Genomic DNA, 22890 nt, shown 5'->3' with positions numbered 1-22890 from the left:
TTCAAATCACAAACACAATACATGATTAAAGTGTTATTTGTCAGGTCAAGCACAATCACTGGAGATTTCCTACAAAACTGTGAAATACAAACAAATCAAAGGCAAATTCACCATAATAACAAACCGTTTAAAAATCTCTTCATCTTGCACCTTCAGTGTTACTACAGAGTGTTGTTATTATATATAGGATTATATTAATACACTCATTCTGACTGTTTATAAAGGAGATTTCAGAAGGCAGTATAAAGGCGGTATAAAATGAGGCTGAAGACTGTAAGCGTGCCAGAACCCAAACCTCATAGAACATGTTACCCTGATGACAGTTTGTGAAATAGTAATTTATTGATTTTACAGCTGTTCTTATTGCTGTTCTTCGTGATGTATTCAAAATGCATTTTGCACTAATGATCACACTGAATGTTGTTCCCACTTTTTTAAATGTCAAATCTCATGTTTAAGATGACAAATGGGATTTTAAACTCAAGAGTACAGTCAAGTTCAGGCTGGAAAATTTGTTACCAGTTTTAGATTCAGATTTGACTCAGACATGCATGCAATGGAAAGAGGAATGTGTGTGTGCACATATGTGTGTGTGTGTGTGTGTGTGTGTATGTGTGTGTGTGTGTTGTGTGCACGCATCCACTACAGGAATTTCCACATGCTGTCATTTATAGACATAACAGAACATGTGACAACTGAGTTTCTTAGTTTCTTCACTCTGTGTCTCTCTGTGATTTTTTGATTTTTTTGTCTCTCTCCCTGTGTCTCTGTCTCTCTCTTTGTGTCTCTCTGTCTGTCTCTCGATCTCTTCCTCTCTTTTCCCCCCTTCTTCTCCTCTTTCTCTTTTCTCTTTCTCTCCCCTATTCATTATCTTTCCCATGCCATCTCTCTCTCTCTTTCCCAGGTCATGGGCTCCATGTTCCGCAGTGAGGAGGTGTGCCTGGTGCAACTCTTCCTGCAATCCGGTGCAGCCTACAACTGTGTCAGTGAGCTGGGAGAGCTGGGTATTGTCGAGTTTAGAGATGTAAGAGGCTGACATTCTTAACATGTGCTTTCTCTCTCTGTCCCTCTCACACACATCCATAAATTCATCCCTTTGTACAGTCTCTCATATTAATTTGTATAAAATCGTTTCGGCGATTGGATACTTGGCCTTTAAAACGGCAGCAGGGAACATTTCTTAAGTATTTCCGTTGGTTAAGGAGCCTTTAACGTTCTCTCATGATTCATTGATCAGTAGTTTCTGTGGTAAAACAGTGTTGGTATTTTCTTACATTTTTGTCCTTCTCAGTTTCATTTGAGCAAAGCCACATTAAGGTCACACACACACACACACACACACACACACACACACAAATGCTCATACAGGTCAGATAAACATATAGAAAGGAATCACACTCCGTGATTTCTGGATGATTCCGTCAGTTAACGTCCGTCTCTGATTCTTGACTATTTCTACATATTTGTCACAAATGTCTCAGATCATCAAGTAACATTTAAAATAAGACAAGTTTATCTAAATAACACAAAAAACAGTTTTATATCTTCGCTTCTTTTACCGAAAGAAAAAAAAGGATCCAACACCAACTGGTTCAGTGTTAAAAAGTAATTGACCCGTTAAATACACAGTCGAACCAAAATCATACATGGTGGTGATAGTGTGATAGTGTGGGGACGTTTGCTGCTTTTGGGTAAATTGTCCTAACTGATACAACCATTCATTTTGCTCTGTACCAGTAATTTGTAAAGGAAAATGTCTGGTCAACAGTCTGTGATCTGAAGAACAGTTTAAAACCCAATCGCAAGTCCATCTGTGAATCAATTCTGTGTTCCAATATCACTCAAAAATGGGTGGGTCCAACACAAGGTGCTGTGTTTTGTACTAATTTCACACATCTAGATAAAATATCTCGAAATGTAAGCTGTAATTCTGATCTATTGTCTCGTCTTCATCTTTTAAACTCAAACCCGAATGTGTATAGCTAAAAACAAAGACGTGGCTTTGTCATTCTAATGCATTGGGAGGGAACTGTAGGTGTTGCGTAACCTCATATAACCTCGTAACCCCCCCCCCTTCCCCCATAGATGAAATGATGTAATCTCCTTGTCCTGATACATTTTGTAGGACAAAACCATTTACTGTGACAATTATTTGAAAACTAAAAACACCTTTTGCCTAGCATTGCATTTCTTAAATCTACTCTTTGTACATGTGTATTAATTGAATAGATTTTCTTATCACTCAGACTTTGCTCACCACAACACTGTATTCACTCTTTCTCTTGTTTTGTCGCAGCTTAATCCGAATGTGAACGCGTTTCAGAGGAAGTTTGTCAACGAGGTGAGAAGATGCGAGGAGCTCGAGAAGACTTTCGGTGAGTAGTTTGGGAAGATTCCTGTTGTCTCTCTCTCTCTCTCTCTCTTTTTTCTTTTCACACTCAGATTCTTTGCTCAGATTCTATAAATGCAGTGACGGTTGGTTTTAATTTCTACAAACAGTTTACTACAAATTCAAACTCATTTGTGTTTTTCTTGCTTCTGTGGATTATGTACACAGCGTTTCTGGAGCAGGAGATCACACGCTCCATCTCTCCATCACTGCGCTCACCGCTTCAGGAAGCCCTGCTCAGCCCCCCGGCACCACAGCCCAGAGAACTGCTCATTATCGAAGAGGAGAGTGAGCGTTTATCTCGGGAGCTCAGAGAGGTGTGTGTTTGTGTGTGAGTGAAGGAGTATATCAGTAAGTCCACACAGGAAGCTAATTTTATTTCGTACATCTGTTTGTTCTACACCGATTCAGGTTTCCAGAAACAGAGACAGCATCCGGGCTCAGCTGACTCAGCTGTGTCAGTACAGAGGAGTGTTAACTCAGATGCACTTCCTCACAGCCTCTCAGGTCCAGGATACATTCCACATCCCATTTCTTGCTTTTGAATGGTTTAGATCACAGAAAATTATGTGTGTACATAATCGTAACGTTTTCCAAGATCAAAGAACCAAACGAATACATTTTATTTTTTTGGAAATCTAGATATCATCTAGATACATTTCTTTGTCATAATTTTCTCATTTTTGTCCAAATACTTGCACCAATATATATATATATATATATTTTTTAACCTAAATATCTGAACATCAGTCAAGATTTTGAAACCTAACTTAAAAAAAAAAAAAATTGCAGGTCAACGATTTTTACATATTATTATGAATGTCAATATTTCTCAGACTGCGGCACCTCCCTCGTTTGACCCAGTGGGTTTAGCAGAGAACAGGCAGGATGTGAGGCTCAGCTTTGTGGCTGGCGTTGTGCACCCATGGAAGGTACCAGCCTTCGAGAGGCTGCTCTGGCGTGCCTGCCGTGGTTACATCATTGTGGACTTTCGAGAAATGGACGAAAAGCTGGAGCATCCTGAAAGTGTGAGATATTCATCAGGGATATTGTTGTTTCACACAGTGATCCTTAATGAAACTGTTAAGCTTGTGAATTATGATCAATGTTTTTTAAGTGAAGGCATATCATGAAATTTCAGATTTCATTGTGACTGGTGTGGTTGTGTTTCAGGGTGAAATGGTTCAGTGGACTATCTTCCTCATCTCCTTTTGGGGGGATCAGATTGGACAGAAGGTGAAGAAGATCTGTGATTGGTAGGTTTTAGTGGTGTTCATTGCATAGAAAAACAAGAATCTTACAACAGTTTAGTACTTTTTTAAAAGGCTGATTATTATTATTTTTTAAATATGGCTGTGATTTAATTTTTTTTTGTGTATTTTAAACATCATTAGCAAGCCAATAACTTGGTATACAATTTAATTAACTTGCCTGCAACACACCCAGCTTCCACACACAGACGTTCCCATATTCAGAGAGCCAGGCAGAGAGAGAGCAGGTACTGAACGGGCTCAAGACCAGAATCGAAGACATCAAATCAGTGAGTGAATCTGTTCTATTTAATTCTCCTCCTCTAAGCTGTCACTAAACCATTTGAATCACAAAGTCCCCATATATTACATTAATTTTTGTGCTTTTTCATTTTTGAAGCATCTTGCATTTCTTGCATGATCTACAACTTATCCCTTCTCTCTCTGTCTCTCTGTCTCTCTCTCTCTCTCTCTCTCCCTACAGGTGATGAACGAGACAGAACAGTACCTGCAACAGTTGCTAATGCGTGCTGTGGCAGTTTTACCGCAGTGGCGTGTGCGGGTGCAGAAGTGCAAAGCCATTCAGATGGTGCTGAATCTCTGCAGCCCCTCAGTCACTGAGAAGTGCCTGATTGCTGAGGCATGGTGCCCAGTTAGCCAGCTTCCTGCCCTACAAAGTGCCCTACGTGAGGGGGGGGTGAGAATTTAACACTCGTGCAACTATTTCTGGCTTAAAAAGTAACACCTGAGCCTAAAATGCCATTGTCATTACTACTAGTGCTCTAGAATGGAACCTGGGTTATTATAATTACAGTTATTTAAAGCTTCATCTGAAATTCGGTTCAATTAAAATAAAGTAATAACAGAATAGTGTAAAAGTGTATAAAATGTTTAACCGAGGGAAACTTGAACTATTGTGCAACTTAAATTCTGTTTAAAATGGTGATTGTTTAAAGTTCATTGCAATGAGATTACACAACGTGTGTGTTGTGTAGAAATGCATGCGTTTGTATTCCTCTTTTAAGATTCACATAGAAGAGGAGTTCAATTTTCAGGCTCACACTAAAATTGAAAGCAAAACTGTGACACTTTCTTGGGTTGGTTGGGAATAAGGAGGCAGGAGGTAGGCAGGGGGCGAGTCAAATAGAATCTTTCGGGGGAAAAAATGAGAATACTTTCCCCATTGCTTCACCTGGTCTAAGAAACAGTTGAGTTACCTTAAGAAAATGATTGATCAGAAGAAATATGCTGGTTAAAAAAGGAGGACTTTCTGTGTGTGTGTCAGTGTGTGTGTCTGTGTGTGTCAGTGTGTGTGTGTGTCAGTGTGTGTGTGTGTCAGTGTGTGTGTGTGTCAGTGTGTGTGTGTGTCAGTGTGTGTGTGTGTCAGTGTGTGTGTGTGTCAGTGTGTGTGTGTGTCAGTGTGTGTGTGTGTCAGTGTGTGTGTGTGTCAGTGTGTGTGTGTGTCAGTGTGTGTGTGTGTCAGTGTGTGTGTGTGTCAGTGTGTGTGTCAGTGTGTGTGTCAGTGTGTGTGTCAGTGTGTGTGTGTGTGTGTCAGTGTGTGTGTGTGTCAGTGTGTGTGTGTGTCAGTGTGTGTGTGTCAGTGTGTGTGTGTCAGTGTGTGTGTGTCAGTGTGTGTCAGTGTGTGTGTGTCAGTGTGTGTCAGTGTGTGTGTGTCAGTGTGTGTGTGTCAGTGTGTGTCCGTGTGTGTCAGTCAGTGTGTGTCCGTGTGTGTCCGTGTCAGTGTGTCTGTGCGTGCATGTCAGTGTGCGTGCATGTCAGTGTGCGTGCATGTCAGTGTGCGTGCATGTCAGTGTGCGTGCGTGTCAGTGTGCGTGCATGTCAGTGTGCGTGTGTGTCAGCGTGCGCGTGTGTCAGCGTGCGTGCGTGCGCGTGCATGTGTCAGCGCGCGTGCATGTGTCAGCGCGCGTGCGTGTGTCAGTGTGTGTGCGTGCATCCACTACAGGAATGTTCACATGCTCTCATTTATAGATATAACCGTACATGACATATTGACATGTGACAACTGAGTTTTTTTTCCCACTTCTCTCTCTCTCTCTCTCTCTCTCTCTCTCTCTCTCTCTCTCTCTCTCTCTCTCTCTCTCTCTCTCTCTCTCTCTCTCTCTCTCTGTTTCTTTTGCTCAGAGAACCAGTGGTAGCAGTGTTGATTCATTCTACAATCGTTTGCCTGCTAGCACCTCTCCTCCTACCCTCTTCCCCACTAACGCTTTCACTGCAGGCTTCCAGAATATTGTAGATGCTTACGGAGTAGCCAGCTATAGAGAAGTCAACCCAGGTAACACCCCTAACATGCATTCATGCACACAAAGGGTATACTGTATGTATCCGAGCTACACGGTCACCCTGTCTCACTTTTGTTGTAGCACTGTACACCATCATTACATTTCCATTCCTGTTTGCGGTGATGTTTGGGGATGTGGGACACGGCCTTCTCATGACCCTCGCTGCTCTCTGGATGGTGTGTGAGGAAAAGGACCCCAAATTAAGGAACAGCTCAAATGAGGTGAAATGCTTGGCACCTTATATCTGCCAACTGAATGTTTGGTGTTTTTTCCTCATAGTAGGTAACAGTCGTCCGTAATATTATCAGGATGTCACTGGAAAAAACATTCCTACACTGTCCTGTCACTGGAAAAAAACATTCCTACAGCTTGTTATGGCTGAGTTTATAATAAAAAAAGTGAAGTTATTAATGTCTGGTTTTTTTTTTACAATTAATATGTTGTTTTTCATCCAAAAAAAGTAAAGGAAACCGATTATGCTGATCTGAAAATGAAGGTCTTACACAATCAGTAAATATTACCCGTAACACCTCCCTTATTATCTAGTATTAACCTAGTTTGTTACCTAGATCAGCAACAAACATTAAAGATGCCAGGTTGTTTGCCTTCATTATAGAATTGACAGCGGAAAATGAAGCAGTAAAGAGCTGCTTATGCATCCTGACTGTACTTTACATCATGCAGGGGGGAACGAACCAAAAATATTATTTTTAATCATATTACAATGCATTGATATTGCCAGTGGAAGATTATCTATCTATCTATCTATCTATCTATCTATCTATCTATCTATCTATCTATCTATCTATCTATCTATCTATCTATCTATCTATCTCTCTCTCTCTCTCTCTCTCTCTCTCTCTCTCTCTCTCTCTCTCTCTCTCTCTCTCTCTCTCTCTCTCTCTCTCTCTCTCTTTCTTTCTTTCTTTTCCATTCAACATGTCATAAAATCATTTTTCACCAGCACTTTGGACTCCTTTTTTGTGAAGATTCTAGCACTAGCAACAGTCCTTACTTAAGATTCCTTTACCATTCATGTAAATTTTTGTGTTCAGATCTGGCGTATGATGTTTGGAGGACGCTATCTGATCCTGTTGATGGGATTTTTCTCCATCTACACGGGTGCCATATACAACGAGTGCTTCAGCAGAGGCCTTGTCACCTTCCCTTCCTCATGGCATATTAGGCCCCATGCAGAATTCTACAACTGGACGTACGTGTCACAAACATGAATAAAAATGCTCATTTTATTTGATACTGTTCTTTATGTTTTGTTTTTTTTAATATATGAGAAAACATGTTATTTTTATCTGTCAGTGATGAGACTTTCAGGACAAACCCCTATCTCTCACTGGACCCAAATGTTACTGGAGTATTTACTGGCCCTTATCCATTTGGCATTGATCCGGTAAACCAGCTTTTGATTATAATTGTATTTAGTGTCTCACTGTTTTAACAGCCTTTGTTAGAGACGGAAATGAAGTAATCTCTGTTATCTTCAGATCTGGGGAATGGCTAGTAACCATCTGACGTTCCTTAACTCCTATAAGATGAAGATGTCCGTGATTATTGGAATCATCCATATGACGTTTGGGGTCTGTCTGTCTTTCTTCAACTATCTGTGAGTAGCTGTGCTTGTTTTTTCTCCCTTCTTACCTGCGGCATGACTTTCGATGACTACTATACATGTGTCTGTCTGTTTCTCTTTACGCCTGTAGGCACTTCAGGGAGATAAGCAGTGTGTTTCTGGTCCTGATTCCCGAGTTGTTTTTCATGCTGTGTTTGTTTGGTTACCTGATCTTCATGGTGATTTTTAAATGGGTTGTTTATGGTCCTGAGAGCTCAAGCACAGCACCCAGTATTCTCATCCACTTCATAGATATGTTCCTGTTCACAGAGAATAAAGCCAATCAGGACCTTTACAGTTACCAGGTTTGTGAGAGATATCATTTATAATAACGCTGCCTTTTTAAATAAAGCCCACAACAGACAAAATGAGACGTATTCATTCTTGCCGAAAAAAGCAGTATCATGAAAATACTACTGATTTACATACATGTTGAATACAAAATCCTGCATGGAGATTCTTGTTGTACTCATTTTGTTTTGAGTAAATAAAAATTAAACCTGTATTAGATCCAACTACTGATGTCAAGCAAACTTGTAGCCATCTGTTGTATAAGTCATAATCTGGCTAATCCTTTAAGAATAAGCTTTGGGACAATCTTATATTTAAGATTTGTTACAATTATGGTAAAATTGATGTTATGGTAATAATTAGAGTATAATGGTACAATTATACTATTTAAAATGTGTGTTGGATAATGAACAGCCTTACACTGTGTCTGTTCTGTCTGTAGATGACGGTGCAGAAGATACTGGTGGTTCTGGCAGTGTGTTCAGTTCCTGTGCTGCTGCTGGGAAAGCCCATACATGAGTACATGACCTTCAAGAGGAAGAAACGCCAGGCAGGGTCAAGGGTCTGTGTATAGTTCATGGCAAATATTTTCATACTTAATGATTTATTTTTCACTGCATTGCTGTAATTGATTGATTACATAGCGGTGTTTCTGATAAAGAGGATCTTATGTGTAGTTGTATGACTGCTTGCATTTTAACGTAGTGTGTTGTTCCTCAGGGTGAGAGGCGTCCTCTACTAGCAGAAAATGGCTCTATAAATGCTCAGCAAGATGAGCTTGAGACCAAACCAGAAAAAGAGGAGGAGGTGAGTTATAGAAATTTGACTTTAAAGAAGGCACATCTTCGGTTAAAGAGTGTGTTTGAATTTCATGTATCGTACAATCGTTTTTATTTATCCGTTTAAGCTAACAGACTATTTAACTAGTTAGATAACGCACAGCCGACATGGAGAAAGCAGTATTAACGCTTGGTCTCGTCTGGATTGTATGATTTTTATTGAACCGTATGAATATATTGGTTATTAACATAAAACCAAAAATCAGAATGGTTCAGTAAAGACTAGCATGCTAATGTTCAGCATGCCAGTTAATTATACAAATGGTTTTGATGTTTAAAACTGGGTATTAGATTTTACTCGTCTTTTACAAGTTCCTAAGGCACTTCATTTGGTCATGGCTGCAGCTTTAAACTTTACTATATGTCCATAGAAGTCTCTGGCCACTCACTAATGTGTTAGAATCATAACTAAAAGAATGATAGCAACAGACAAGTTGTCATTAGACTTGTTATCGTTTAAATGTCAGATGTCTGTATCTGCCGAATTATCTATCGTTTTCACTCATATAATCGGTTCTATCTGTTTTTGTCTTTTTAACTGTTTTGAACAGGAGTTTGATGCAGCCAATGTGTTCATGCACCAGGCCATCCATACCATAGAGTACTGTCTGGGCTGCATCTCTAACACTGCCTCTTACTTGCGTCTGTGGGCCCTCAGTCTTGCTCATGCCCGTAAGTATTTTGTATCTCCTACTGTTATATTTAGCATTTAGGATCATGCACTTAAATATAGGGCTTACATGAAATAAAGGGTTTTTACAGTATGATAGTAAACCTAAGTGTTGCATTACATATCCAGGAGAGTTTTAATTAAATAAAACAGAGGTGTCATACCGAACAAGGACCATCTGAACTTTCTGATCGGACTGATCTGTGAGAATGACCTAATATTTCAGCAAATGTACTCTACTCAAACTTGTCCTGCACAAGTAATTATATAAATAAAATAAAATGACCGCATTGAAACTGTTTTTCTTTACTTGTGCATATTAATTGTGTGTCTTTATTTTACAGAGCTGTCAGAAGTGCTTTGGGTGATGGTGATGAGCAAATCCTTCTCAACCACTAGCTATGTGGGAAGCGTTATCATGATATTCGTCTTTGCTTTTTTCGCCATCCTGACAGTAGCTATTCTTCTCATCATGGAAGGTCTTTCGGCTTTTCTGCATGCACTGCGTCTTCACTGGTGAGAATAACACGCGCATACACTCCTACAGTGGTTTATGGCAGAAACCCTAACCCAACATTAAATAATCTTTAATAATCCCGCTAAGAAGTCTAAAATAATCAATTTCGTTTTCTCCCAGGGTCGAATTTCAGAACAAGTTCTACAGTGGCGCAGGCTATAAGCTCAGTCCATTTGCATTCGCCTCCTTGATCAGCTTCTCTTCAACCAACTGATGGTTTATCAGATAATTACACAGTGTTTTAACCCAGACATTTCAATGGTATTGTTTAATTTATCCACATCAAGTTGCAGTTTATGTCGGAGAAGCTTCTTTTTCAGATCAGTCTTCATGTTGGTGGAGGATTTCCTTTTAGTGTTATCTGAAATCAGTTTTAGGGATTCTTATAACGGTTATAGTTGCAGAACCTCATAACACTCATAATAAACCAAATCTTATTGCTGTGGGACCTGATGGTATACATGATGCATTCCACAGAGTTTATTCAGATAGAATGAGACCAAAATGTAACTCAGGGAGATTTTATCCATATGAAAGATTGTTCTGGTCTCCGTGTAACAGTAAAGTTTAACTTCAGCTTAATTCTCCAATAATATTAATCACTGAGTTTAAAATTCAGATGAATCAAAGGGAGTTACAGGGGTTTGCTTCTTGCTATGTTTTTATATAAATTAACATCTGTCTTGGTGTCATGCATGTAATGTCTTTTTAAATACTTGGTTTACCAACGGATTATGATTTATACCTGATTTTTGTAACGCTGAGATACAAGTAAATATGAAGTTAATAAAACTTGTCTCATGTCTCAAATTTGTGTGTGTGTATGTGTGCATATATTTGTGTGTGTATGTGCATGTAGTGTAAAATATTTGTTATACATTTTTGTAGTACTTTGTATCCTTAATGTTTGATTTTTAATTGGTTATTTTACAGTAATTTACTGTCATTTATTAGAATTAAATGAGACAGCACAGAGATTAACAAAAATGTACATTTTAAATATTCCAGCCACATTCCCATAATAATAGTAATAATAATGATTAATGTGAAAATATTAATTGATCTGGTGATCTATTTAATTCCATTTTAGAGTTATAAATAAAATTTGATAGTGACATGGTTCAAAATATAATCTAGATCCAGATGCAATAAATGTACACAAAATAATAATTAAAAAAAAGTTTATTCTGGTAAATAATCACGTTAGTAGATAAAAATGGACGTCGCAGCGCGTTTTGCCGATGACGTAACGACGCAGTTCGTGTCGCGCGATTTTCAAACGTCGTAAGAGTTGATGATACCAAAGTGCTACAAAAAAAGTGCTAGCTTTTAATACCAAGATGGTGCAAGAGTTTCACGTACTGAGGTGTTTTTCCTGTCAGACATTTCAAGTACAACAGGTAAGCGCTATGCTTTCTCTCTAAACTCTTACCTTTTATTATTATAAATCGGTGTAAACAACGTTAGCTCGCCTGCTAAGCTAACAAGCTAATTTGTGGTATCAGTCTGTCAGAAATAAAATAACTCACACTTTAACGCCTTATAAATCAGAACAGCTACAAACTCACGAGTTTTAAATACTGGACATGTTGATGAAGCCCTTTTTAAATGAACACGACGTTAAAATTAAATGGAAAGAACCACATGTCTTAAAGTCCCTTATTATTTAAAAACACGCTTTAGAAAGAAGATGCATATTTGGTCACGGCACCAGAAACTAAACCTTTAAACAGTGGGGATCAAATTAGTGGTCTAAAGCTCAACACAATCTGGCTTTGGACACTGATGGAGTGAACCTGCTCTCACAACTTGTATAACAGCAGCTGTGATGTTATCGGCCCACCTAAAGACAAACAAAACAGATGCTGGATCCCCTACAGCGGGCATCACCAAATGGCGGACCGAGTGACGAGTCTGCCCGGACCCGTTAAAACTCTAATATTATCATATTAAGCATCTCCTTATTATAATCTAATATTATAAGATTATATAAGCTCTTTGATATTAATAATAAAGGTAAATCTTTCGTTCATGCGCAGTTAATCTAGTTATTACGACAGGAGCGTCATCAAAAGCCAAGCCAAAAACAGATTGTTTCTGTTCCATACTCCAGAGCAGAAGGTGGCAGTAATGCACCTAATTACGCTGGCAGGACAATTAAGATTCAAGCTGCTGGCAGGACAGTTACATGTCCATTTCTCTCACTAGGACCGGAAGATGGAAAGGGAGTAAGGAGAGGAGGAAAGGAGAGAGAGGAAAAAGGGAGCTGCTCAAAGCTCTGCACTTTTCTTTTATTCAGTAAATTCTGCCCTGTTCTATTTTACCTGAAATGTTCTTTTTGCCTAAGGTCCCTGTGTTATTAATGTAGTTAATGTTTAAAAAAAGGGGCAACTCAAAAGTCTGTTTCATTTTTTTCTTAAAGATTAAAATCACTTTTATTTTATTCGAAAGATTCTGAATGTTTTACATTACTTGAAATATAGGCCCTAAGTGCACTTTTTATTTATTCTATTCAGAAGAAATACAGTGTCTGTTGTCTGTTACTTGACATGTAGTAAAGACAACTACAGGATTGTTTTCCGTTCAAGTGCCATACAAGTTCAGACTTTGAAAACACTTGAAATTTAACAATAAATTATATAGAAATGTATGTGCGTTATTGATTTTATTAACATGAGGGTACACTATTTTTCACCTTTGCTGGGAGGAAATTTTAGTAACTGGACCTCTTTGAATTTTAATTGAATACCCCTGCCCTACAGTTTGTCTACCGTGCAAACAGATCAGTGGATGATGCACTACATTCTAGAACACCTGCACTGCCCAGGGACACGCGCCCGGATTCGCTTTGTCGATCTCAAATCTGCTTTTATAATTCAAATTCAGGAAATTCTATACTCCAAACTCCTAAGGCTCACTATAACCCCTTCCATCTGTCAGTGGATCACCAGCTTCCTGGCAGGCAGGAAACAACAGGTGAGACTGGGAGGTGTCACCTCCAGCATTCGGACAATCAGCACTGGCGCTCCTCAGGGATGTGTCCTCTCCCCACTTCTATTCTCCCTCTATGACTGCACTTAGAGTGACCAATCTGTTAAACTCCTGAAATTTGCAGATGATACTACCCTCATCGGTCTAATCCATGATAGCGATGAGTCTGCATACCGACCGGCAGGAGGTGAATTGGCTGGTGCTATGGTGCAGTCAGAACAGTCTAGAGTTAAACACCTTCAAAACTGTGGACATGATAGTGGACTTTAGAAAAGACCCTTCAACACTTCTCCTCCTCACAATATCCAACAGCACTGTGTCATCTGTGACGGCCTTTAAGTTTCTGAGCACTACCATTTCCCCAAGACCTGAAATGGGAGTGCAACATAAACTCTATCATCAAAAAGGCCCAGCAGAGGATGTACTGTACTTTCTATGCCAATTAAGGAATTATGGTCTGCCACAGGAGCTGTTGATGCTGCTCTACACTGCAGTCATTGAATCTTTCCTGTGCACATCCAGCACCATCTGGTTTGGTGCAGCAACAAAACAGACTGCAACACACAGTAAAAACAGCGGAAATAATAATTTGCGCCCCACTGCCCAGGACTTGTACGATACAAGAACCAGAAACCGGGCAGGAACAATCACCACTGACCCTTCGCACCCTGGACACAAGGGTTCTTTCAGCTCCTCCCTTCTGGCAGGTGCTACAGAACTCTGCTTACTAAAACTGCCAGACACAGGAACAGTTTTCTTTCCCCAGACAATCACCCTGATCAACAACTCACCATAATTATATTCCCTGCTTCATAGCATAAGTTCTGCATGATCAGAACTGTCAGTCTTCTGTGTATGTTACAGACACTACTGCTGCTGCATGTTGTACAAAAAGCATAATATTGCTCAATATTGTTATTTGCACTTCCCACACTTTATGTACATAACTGATCAGTCATATATTCTGTATTCATATTTAATACTCATAATTTTTAATTGTATCACATCTGCATTGTCTTGTATAGTCTGTATTATCTTGTATCGTATAATGTTATTTTTGTCTGTACTTTTGAGAGTCACAAACAACTGGAACCAAATTCCTTGTGTGTGTCAACACACTTGGCCAATAAACCTGAACCTAATTCTGATTCTGATCTCCAAAAATATCTCAGATGGCAGAAAAGACCGGGAATCTGGAACACGTTCACTAAAGTTGGTCTACTAGAATTAATTTTAGAATGATACTGTTATATTGGCTAACCAAAGGACAACAGCAATTTACTGTAGGTCAGGCACTTAATTAGAAAACGGCCACATTCATCATGGATACTGATGTGAATTCTGGTGTTTAAACCAAATAATTTAACTTACCATTGTGTATATAATATATAATAATTTAATAAATATAATAATTTACCAATGTATATAAGTTAACATTTTGGAACTTTTTTGAAACATATTATTTTACAATAAGACATTAATTATTAATTTATGTTAACAGAGTAATAAAACACTTAAAATTAAACTTATGTATATTTATAATCACATCCTCCAGTGTCACCCATATGAGGATGAGGTTCCCCTTTTTATTGGTTCCTCTCGAGGTTTCTTCCTTTACCATTCAAGGGAGTTTTTCCTCCTCACCACAATCACCTGTCACCTCAGACTTGCTCATTGGGGATAAATACAAACACATTTAAATATATCTAAAATTAATCTTGAATTTTGTATTCTATTTATCTTTATATTATTCTTTATAATGACCTTTTGTTCTATGTTTTATGTTCTGTAAAGCTGCTTTGAGACGATGTCGATTGTAAAAAAGCGCTATACAAATAAACTTGAATGGAATTGAATTGAATTAAATGTTCCTCTGGATAAGAGTTTAAGACAATCATTAAATGTCACTCAAAATCTCACTGGATAATTTCATTATTGGTGACACTAAATTATTTGATCTGACCTTCCCTTACATTTAAATTTTAGAATCACTATTTAAAAAAGGATTTATTTTTTCAATCATCTTGGAAATCTGCTAGTTTTTTCTAAAGAATTCGGTTCTCGGCAGGTCAAACCTGACACCCTCCATTATGTTTAGATCAGGTTTTATTACTTAATGTTACTTCTAATGAATTCCTGTGAAAATGTATATCCTGGAGATCTAAAATGTGGTCTTCTGATATCTCTGTGTTAGTGTGCCTAAGAACTTTTGTACAGTACATCTAGTCTGGTTACAAACCTGATCCATAATAACAGTTACGTCATAGGAGAAAATTGTGACCTTACAAAAATTAAATCATGGTGTTATTATATATGGTACCATATTATCTTGTTTAGTCCATAATATTGTGGATTACTTCCAGTAGGTAGCCGTAGAACCTGCTTATCTCCAAGACTGAGAACCCAGTTCTTGTTGTCTGGCTGAACTGTAATTATATTTTACTTCAGGTCAAAAAGATCAAAAAATGGACATGCAAGATGTGTGGGGAAAAACAGTCACTTATAAAAGTAAGTTTATTTCATTAAATTGGGCAAGGCTTTGTGTTGTTCCTCTGGCTCAGTATTTGATTTGTTGCAGGAATACGGCAGAGGCACAGGTGCCGAGTGTAGACGGCACGTACAGAAGCTGAATTCATTGCGTGGAGAGCTGCTAGAGGTAGAAAATGAAAGAACCTGGACTGAGTGGTGAGTTTTATGGTGCTGGGTGTTAACACTGTTATGGACATTGCTACTTCTCTTTCTTTAACCACCCACAGAGTGTAAAATATCTTTCATAAATCTTTTATGACTGTCTCCTTTTTCACAGGGAGAAAAAGGAGGGGTGTGAAGTTCAAGTCGGCCCTGAAGACGAGACTCAAATTTTCGAGCAAAAGGTATGTCGTGTTCGGTGGCTGGACATATACTGTGATGTGTGCAAACCCATAATTCACAGCAAGCTAAAACAAAAACACTAGTACCAGATGAGCAATAAAATTGGCATATTACCCATGCAAATACATTCACTCCAACTGTGCCATTATTGATTCAGGTTGTTTGTACACATTTCAGACTCATAAATGTTTAATTCCTTTACCCAAACAGACATTACACAAACTGAGTCATATGATGATGACTGTTGAGGAGAGTAGGTAATAGGCTATAATTTTTTTTCTCCACACAAGGAACACCACACATGCTTCTCACTGACTGTTACAATTAATGATGAAGCACACGTTGACATTTAGTGATCAGTTTCTCCTCTGCTGGCTTTGATTTGATTTTAGACCTCATTAGTCTTTGTCTTCACCATGTTTTGGAGGTTGTAGTTAAGATAAAGTTGAGAAGGGATCTACAGAAAGGACATTTAAAGATTGGTGGACCCCTACAGATGTACAGATCTATTTTACTAATAATCTCTTTGAAAAATAAGGCATGTTATAAATGTGTATAGTCAAATTGTAACTGTTACTGGAAGCAAGAGTGTTTTTGTTTTGTTTTTTCTTTCTATTTCTTAAGTTTGCACCCATAGTAAACCAAATTTTTATATTAACATTGTCTTTAGATTCCACTTTTTATTATTTATAGGCATTGTACCTTTTGGTAATGTTTTGATGTTAATTTCCCACCTGTTAGAAAATCACAGACCCATGACTTTGCAAGGATAATGATAGATCCCTTACTGTACATGCAAATGCATAATTTCTTACAGAGCCTAAGATGCACTATTAGCTACAGCTACAGCCAGGGTTCCTCAAAGTATAGTATGGCTGCAGGTCCTCTTTCCAGCAAGATAAAAATACACTTAAACCTCTCAGCTATTTGAGGACAAAGAGCATTTAATTAAACAACTGAAATTCTATTCTGATTTGTTCTTTTTCAATTCAATTCAATTCAAGTTTATTTGTATAGCACTTTTTACAATAGACATTGTCTCAAAGCAGCTTTACAGAACATAAACATAGAGCAGAAGGTAAACATAAGGAATAATAAAAGAAATAACAAATAATAAAAGAAAAAGAATTAACAAAATAAAAAATAATTAACAAAATAAAAAAATGAGGACAAACTACAATTTGTCCTTATGACTACAATTACCTATGCAGTGTTGTACCTTGTCCTACCTCCTTAATCTTGACAGTGACATGGAAATTATTTATTTATTTATATTTATTATTATTATTATTATTTTTTGACATTTTTAACTTATTGTCTGGAAAGTTTCCCTCCTTCATTGTCATGGCTTTATTTTCGTCTCTGTGTGTGCAAGCTTCCAGAATTGCACATCGGCTCGAATATTAAAAGCACATCAAACACACATACGGACATTTCAGATTTTTAGTTTTTACAGATTGGAAGTAAGTTTCATTATTAGAACAACTGCTCTTGTAACTTTCATCTTCATGCAGGCACAGACACAGGTTGTAAGCCGCTGGAGTAAATATGTGCAGCAGAAAGAGAATGGTCCAGGAAGTGAGGAGGATGAGCATGAGGAAGTGAGAGCTAACACAGACACAGCTCAGGGCCATCAGCATAAAAACCTCAGGTTAGAAGAATGGCTCTTTTTTTCCCCCACTTTAAATCATAATTTATTAAACATCTGACTTGATTTGTAATTTGATACCAGAGTTGATGCTGTTGTCATTAACACCCTAGCAGAAAAAGGAAGAAAAGCTTTATTTCAGGGGCCACTTGTGGACACTACACTGTTGATGAAGACGACGACAAGGACACTGCTCAGTATGCTGCTGCAAAACTGCCCACTCAGGTACATTTTTAGACTGTTGTAGCTCATCTTATCAAACCTGTGTTAGGATTCTGAAGGAAAACAGATGCTACTGAAGAAATTTTTACCAAGGAAATATTGTACACAATACCTTTTGTTATTACTGTCTTACTTGCGTCTGTGCTCTTTGGTGTCACCTGCTAACATAATACTGAGTTTATAATCATGTACTCTACATGTCCTACTGAAAAGATATTTCAGGATGAAACTTTTTCGACAAATAATATATCTATATTGCTTGTGTTATTTCAGCCTCGTCGTAATGATGGAGCTTTCAAATCATTACTTCAAGTACCATGCTCTTCAGCAGGATTCCCACATGCCAGTACAAGCCAGAGAGCTGCTAGCCTTTGTGCTTTTCCAGCTGCATCACTGGGCTCAAAAGACATTAGTGCATATAATGATATATGTTCCCAGTTCACTGGTGCAAATAAGCAGTCCTCTGCTGTGTTAAACACCAAGCCTCAGCATTCAGTTCCCTTAAATTGTTCCTTTCCATCTTTCACTCAACAGTCCAGTGAAACTATGGACTCCAAGTGGACCCGATTTCTTCCATCTGTCTGTGTTGAAGAAGACAAGGATGAGGGAGACCTTGGTGAGCATACCGAGTATTTGGATGGAAATCACACAGCATTGGCTCTGAGCCCAGTGATGCCTGTAGCCAGAGTTCCACTAAAAAAAACACGCTGTATGAGCAGTGGAGGAAGTGATGGAGCCCTATTGGATCGGGTGTTTGGTGTAGAAAAAGTGACTGGTTTTGAGACACTGACTCACTGTATGAATGGAAATCCTAACTCAAAGTCCTACCATCACATCAAGGCCTGTTGGCTCTCAAAGGCCTGTGTGTGTTCAGCCAGGACCTATTAAAAGACCATGTCCTGCCTTCTCTTTCAGCACATTGTTTCATACAGATGAGGACTTTGATGACACGTATTAATCTGTTACTATTTGTCATTGAACTAAAGAAAACATACCTAGAAATGGACAAAAATAACATTGTGACTAGCCTTAAAATATTTTAAGAAAATAACCGGATATACATTAACATTTTAGACAAATTCAGACACATCCTGAGAGTTTTGCTAATAATTTATTTGACAGACCAGGCAGGAAAGTGTATATAACAATATAACCATTCTTTTTCATTCTGACTACAAATACACTCTACTGCTATTCTTTACAGAACAACGAATATCATGTAGAAGTAGAAATATGTTCATAGACATTTCTTAAAGTTTACCAGTTTTGAAAGTAAATGTAAATTATTTTGTGCTAAATGTTAAATGATAGACCCAGTATATGAAAGAAAGTAGACTTATGTTAATTTCCAGATTAATTTCCATGTATCTTCTCAATAAAGTTGAGTAAAATAGAAATCTGTATTATTAAAAATGCCTGAGTAATTTATATTGTCAGCATTATGAAATGAAATTGTTACACATTTAGAAAAGGTAGGCAAGATTAGAAATGGACTAGCATGGGGTTTTCAAAATGATTAATTATATGTAACCCCCATTTTTTGAAGCCCTTGCTGATGCTTCATTTCCGTTGACCTGGGGCTTTGGCATACTGGATGGTGTCCAGAGCAGCTCCAATGTCGTAATTCTTAGTGTGGAGCAGCCTGGTCAGCCATCCACCTTCATCTGAAAAGCCCATGGACAGCATCTGGGACAGAGATTCCACCAGCCGAGGGTCTGCGTCTGAGAAAGGAAGGTTCATCAACAGATCAAGCTGAGTATCATTATTGGGTGTGTGGTGGTGATAGAGAATTTAAAAAAAAATAATAATAATTTATATATATATATATTACACACACATACACACAAATAGTATATACACACACACACACACACCGGAGTAATACCAAAATGAAAACTGACAATACCCTCACTACTTACAGCAGGTATCCTAATGGAAGCCTATCTGTGTTTTCCCTCTGCCTAAATTGTACAGTATAGTATTCTGTATTTACCTTGAGGCAGATGTGGATAGAGGGCAGCCTCACGTAGACCACTAGGTCCTTGGTTTAAAGTGGAGCTGTGGCTGCGAGGACTAGGGTTATCATTTGCTCCATCCACCTCCATCCTCAGTGACTGGAGCTCACCTGTTGATGGGTCCACTTCCTTTGAGCTCAGATGGGTCCACTCCTCATCATTACTTTTTTCCTTTTGGTCCAGCAAAACCATCTTAAAGAGACATCCAAACATTAATTGAACAGTTTTGGTTTGAAAAATGTTTAATATAATTACTATTTTTTTTTTTGGCATGTCTAATTTAATTACCTTTGCCCCATCACCTGTACTCCCTACACTGCTTGGACTTCCGGCTGCCCCCTTGGAAATTCCTCCAGAGCTACTATCACTCCGGCCACTAGGGGGTCCACTTGATACAGGAGGAGTTGGTGTCACTTTGGCCTTCTTGCCCTCGTGTTCTACATCAATGTCCACATCAATGCCTGTGGTGTGGTAAATTTATTTCAGCAAATATATATTTTCACTATTTGTTAAAGTATGTAAAGGACAGGACTGTCAGAATACTATACATGTAAGAATATCTTGTGTCGACACTGGGTTATTTAATATGGTCACAGGCATGGCACCTACCAAGGGGGCTTAGCAAGGCAGCCACACCTTCTCCAATGTTCTTCAGGTACTCCATATTGGTCTGGGCACATGAGGCTTCTATGGGGGGAAAAAATGTTTGAGGTACAACTGCATGAGTGGATGTCAAATAAAAAGTTCAGCAGCTAGAAGTTTATATATAGTACTATGCAAAAGTCATAGCCAGTTTTTTTAAAGCAAGTTTTGTCATACCAAATACTGACTTAGATTATTACTTATTTTATTGCATAAAAATAATTTCATAATTTTTGAACTCATCTTTGGCTTTTCTTTGCATGTGTCTTAGAAATTTGAGTAGCACTTCTCTATATTTCCCATGTATCTGCTTGTAAAAAAGAAATTACCAGTTTGAGCTTGGGATTCCTGAGAGTTAGCCTGCTGGGAGCTGGGCTGGCCACCAGATGAACCAGGCTGGGCCTGGTTTTGAGCCTGAGCCTGCGCATGAGCCTGAGCCTGGGCCCCAGCCCACATGCAGTGCCTCATCTTGCGCAAAAGTTTGCCACGGGGTAGCCACTGTAAAGAAAAACAACGACAATAAACTTAGAGTAAAGAAACCATAACTGACTATGACCATCTCCACTAAAAAACAGGCCAGTTTCCTGGCAGGAACTCACCTCATACATATTGGCCATGGGGTGAAAAATGGGCAGGAGTGCATGTTCCTTGTGGAGGCCCTTGGCCTGGCAGGTGGCGCACAGGTCATAATTGGGGCACACAGTGCACTTGAAGCGGGTCCCAGCCACTTGTCCCTCACAACCATCACAAGTCACACCAAGGTGAACCAGGGATGATGGGTGATGAGGAGGTGGACACATAGTAGGGTGTCCTGGAGGACCCATGTGATGGGGTCCTGGAGGACCCATGTGATGGGGTCCTGGAGGACCCATGTGATGGGGTCCTGGAGGATGGACAGCAAACCCTTGGTCCATATAATGTGGGAAGTCACGCTTGTGCTCCTTTTTTTCTGAAAATGTAAGATATACAACAGAACAATATTAGTATTTGGTATTAGTATTAAAGTCTCTGTTGAATTACAAGATGAGCTATAATTAGGCTGATTGAAAATGCAGCATTTTCTTAAGAGGAAGTCAAACATAATTTAAAACCACAGTCTAAATGTATGTGTGTTTGAAATAACCCATACAGCTTCCCGATCTAGACATATCTGAATCTGTAGCTTACCCTTGATGAAAATGCGGAAGGTAGCGTCCTTCACCATAGTCAGGCCCATCATAAGCTCATCGTCAGAAGAAAAGGCAATCATATCGTCATCCTCATCTACAACAAAACAAGAAGGAGAACAGTCAGTGCACGGGTTTATAATGGCTTTATAATGGCAACGATTCTGTGTTCTGTACCAAGACATTTATCTGGAAGGATCGGTGTTAAACTACCCTTCTGTTTGAGCTCTTCAAACAAACTGTGAAACAAAGAATTTCATATTGGAGAAAAATATAAAGTCCAACTCCATTTTCTAACAGCTACCTCAGGTTCTAGCCATGATTAACATTGAAATATATGTAATGTTAAACTGAGTACTTCACTAATAAATCAGGAGATTAGATTTATGTATTATTGCTATTATCATTCCTAAAAGGTGGAGTCAAAGACTTGAGCGCACGTATAATGCTGAAAACTATGCAGGAGAACAAGTCCAAGCAGCTGAAAGGAATAGTTTACATATTCGAGTGTGTGTTTATAAAACTGGACCATAACACTGTATAGTTATATAACTGGTTTATTATAAAGGTTCGATAAACCAAACAAAAGGTCATCTATACACTTAATGTCCTAGTTTACACGGAAATAATAACGACTGACGTTTGCAATGCAAGGAATGTAATTATTACAAATCAGCTACGGCTTAATAAACACGTCGACTCTCGAGTTAAAGAGTCGAGCAAAAGTATTGGCACCCCCGTTTTTTTTTTTTCTCTCTCACGTTATTATTAAGTCTATTAGAGGTCCGTAGATTTAAAAACTTACCTTTGTAGTACGTTTGGAAAGCGACATTTTGGAGGTTTGAGAAAACATCGACCAGTTTGCGACTCAAGTACTCGAAACTTGAGGACACGTCGTGATCGATGGCGAAGCGACGGATCTCTTTGTGACAGTCCTCTTTTCCGAGGAGATAAGCCTTCACTGTCACCGACATGTCTTCTTTCTAGAGTCTCCCACCTGTGTGCGGGTTGTTATTCGGGCTCCGGTGCGTGTTGCGCAGCAGAAAAACAGAGATCAGCTGACTGACTGCTTCCTGAAACTCAGCGTACGATTCCGTTCAGTTGCCTACGATACAGTATTTATACTACGAAGCAGCGAATCAGAGCGAGTGGGCGTGGCTAAGGGCTTTTGACCCTGATGACAAATCTCACTCTTAGGTCAATGCGCATGATCCAAGCAAGATCCTGCAACAACAACAAGAGCAATGTCATGAGGGTGGGGTCCTATAACGGGTGGAATGAGAAGGCCAAGAAATGACACAGCATTTTCCTAAGGGGGAATTCCCACGGCTATTATCACAGCACGTCTCTGTAAATACTGTAATCCTGTATTTTACTGTAGAAACCATGTGCTTAAAACCTTCCAGAACAGAGCTTTAGATTTAAGGGATCTGGTTTTATTCATTTTCATGG

General features: G+C 38.8%; 3 protein-coding genes across 3 annotated transcripts in view; 2 read left to right on the top strand and 1 right to left on the bottom strand.

Annotated features, from left to right (window-relative positions):
* Window positions 1-10693, top strand: part of tcirg1b (T cell immune regulator 1, ATPase H+ transporting V0 subunit a3b) — a 13322-nt gene extending 2629 nt beyond the window's left edge. The window contains exons 2-20 of the mRNA XM_027154692.2: window positions 905-1024; window positions 2297-2375; window positions 2558-2706; window positions 2801-2896; window positions 3226-3417; window positions 3563-3645; window positions 3836-3929; window positions 4124-4336; window positions 5782-5932; window positions 6021-6160; window positions 6995-7152; window positions 7257-7347; window positions 7442-7560; window positions 7658-7871; window positions 8300-8419; window positions 8578-8664; window positions 9248-9368; window positions 9711-9882; window positions 10004-10693. Coding sequence (XP_027010493.2) covers window positions 908-1024; window positions 2297-2375; window positions 2558-2706; window positions 2801-2896; window positions 3226-3417; window positions 3563-3645; window positions 3836-3929; window positions 4124-4336; window positions 5782-5932; window positions 6021-6160; window positions 6995-7152; window positions 7257-7347; window positions 7442-7560; window positions 7658-7871; window positions 8300-8419; window positions 8578-8664; window positions 9248-9368; window positions 9711-9882; window positions 10004-10097 — 2490 coding nt within the window. The 5' untranslated portion in view covers window positions 905-907 and the 3' untranslated portion in view covers window positions 10098-10693. The remainder of the gene's footprint in view (window positions 1-904; window positions 1025-2296; window positions 2376-2557; window positions 2707-2800; window positions 2897-3225; window positions 3418-3562; window positions 3646-3835; window positions 3930-4123; window positions 4337-5781; window positions 5933-6020; window positions 6161-6994; window positions 7153-7256; window positions 7348-7441; window positions 7561-7657; window positions 7872-8299; window positions 8420-8577; window positions 8665-9247; window positions 9369-9710; window positions 9883-10003) is intronic.
* Window positions 10694-11119: 426 nt separating this feature from the next.
* On the top strand, window positions 11120-18886 carry LOC113647771 (MRN complex interacting protein). Its single transcript, XM_027154694.2, is given in 8 exon segments — window positions 11120-11283; window positions 15323-15382; window positions 15453-15559; window positions 15681-15747; window positions 17260-17396; window positions 17507-17618; window positions 17889-18424; window positions 18426-18886. Coding segments are annotated over 8 exon segments (1227 nt in total). The 5' UTR covers window positions 11120-11223; the 3' UTR covers window positions 18574-18886.
* Window positions 18708-22542, bottom strand: sqstm1 (sequestosome 1). Its single transcript, XM_027154693.2, has 8 exons — window positions 22244-22542; window positions 21440-21535; window positions 20872-21221; window positions 20602-20770; window positions 20240-20317; window positions 19919-20091; window positions 19609-19822; window positions 18708-19336 (listed from the first exon to the last, which is right to left on the bottom strand). Exons 1-8 carry the CDS (start codon window positions 22410-22412, stop codon window positions 19176-19178), a joined length of 1410 nt encoding a protein of 469 aa, XP_027010494.2. The 5' UTR covers window positions 22413-22542; the 3' UTR covers window positions 18708-19175.
* Between the last annotated feature and the right edge of the window lie 348 nt (window positions 22543-22890).

Source organism: Tachysurus fulvidraco, chromosome 17, assembly GCF_022655615.1.
Source record: "Tachysurus fulvidraco isolate hzauxx_2018 chromosome 17, HZAU_PFXX_2.0, whole genome shotgun sequence".
In the NCBI taxonomy this organism is placed as follows: Eukaryota; Metazoa; Chordata; class Actinopteri; order Siluriformes; family Bagridae; genus Tachysurus; species Tachysurus fulvidraco.
The sequence above is the reverse complement of the archived record's forward strand: the minus strand, read 5'-3'. Positions and strand labels throughout refer to the sequence as shown.

Coding starts and splice junctions, on each gene's coding strand:
- sqstm1 (XM_027154693.2), bottom strand. CDS start 22,412: ATGTCGGTGACAGTGAAGGCTTATCTCCTCGGAAAAGAGGACTGTCAC. Junction 20,318..20,601: donor GGAATCCCAAGCTCAAACTG/GTAATTTCTTTT, acceptor TTCCCCCCATAG/AAGCCTCATGTGCCCAGACC. Junction 20,092..20,239: donor TGCCTTGCTAAGCCCCCTTG/GTAGGTGCCATG, acceptor ACCACACCACAG/GCATTGATGTGGACATTGAT.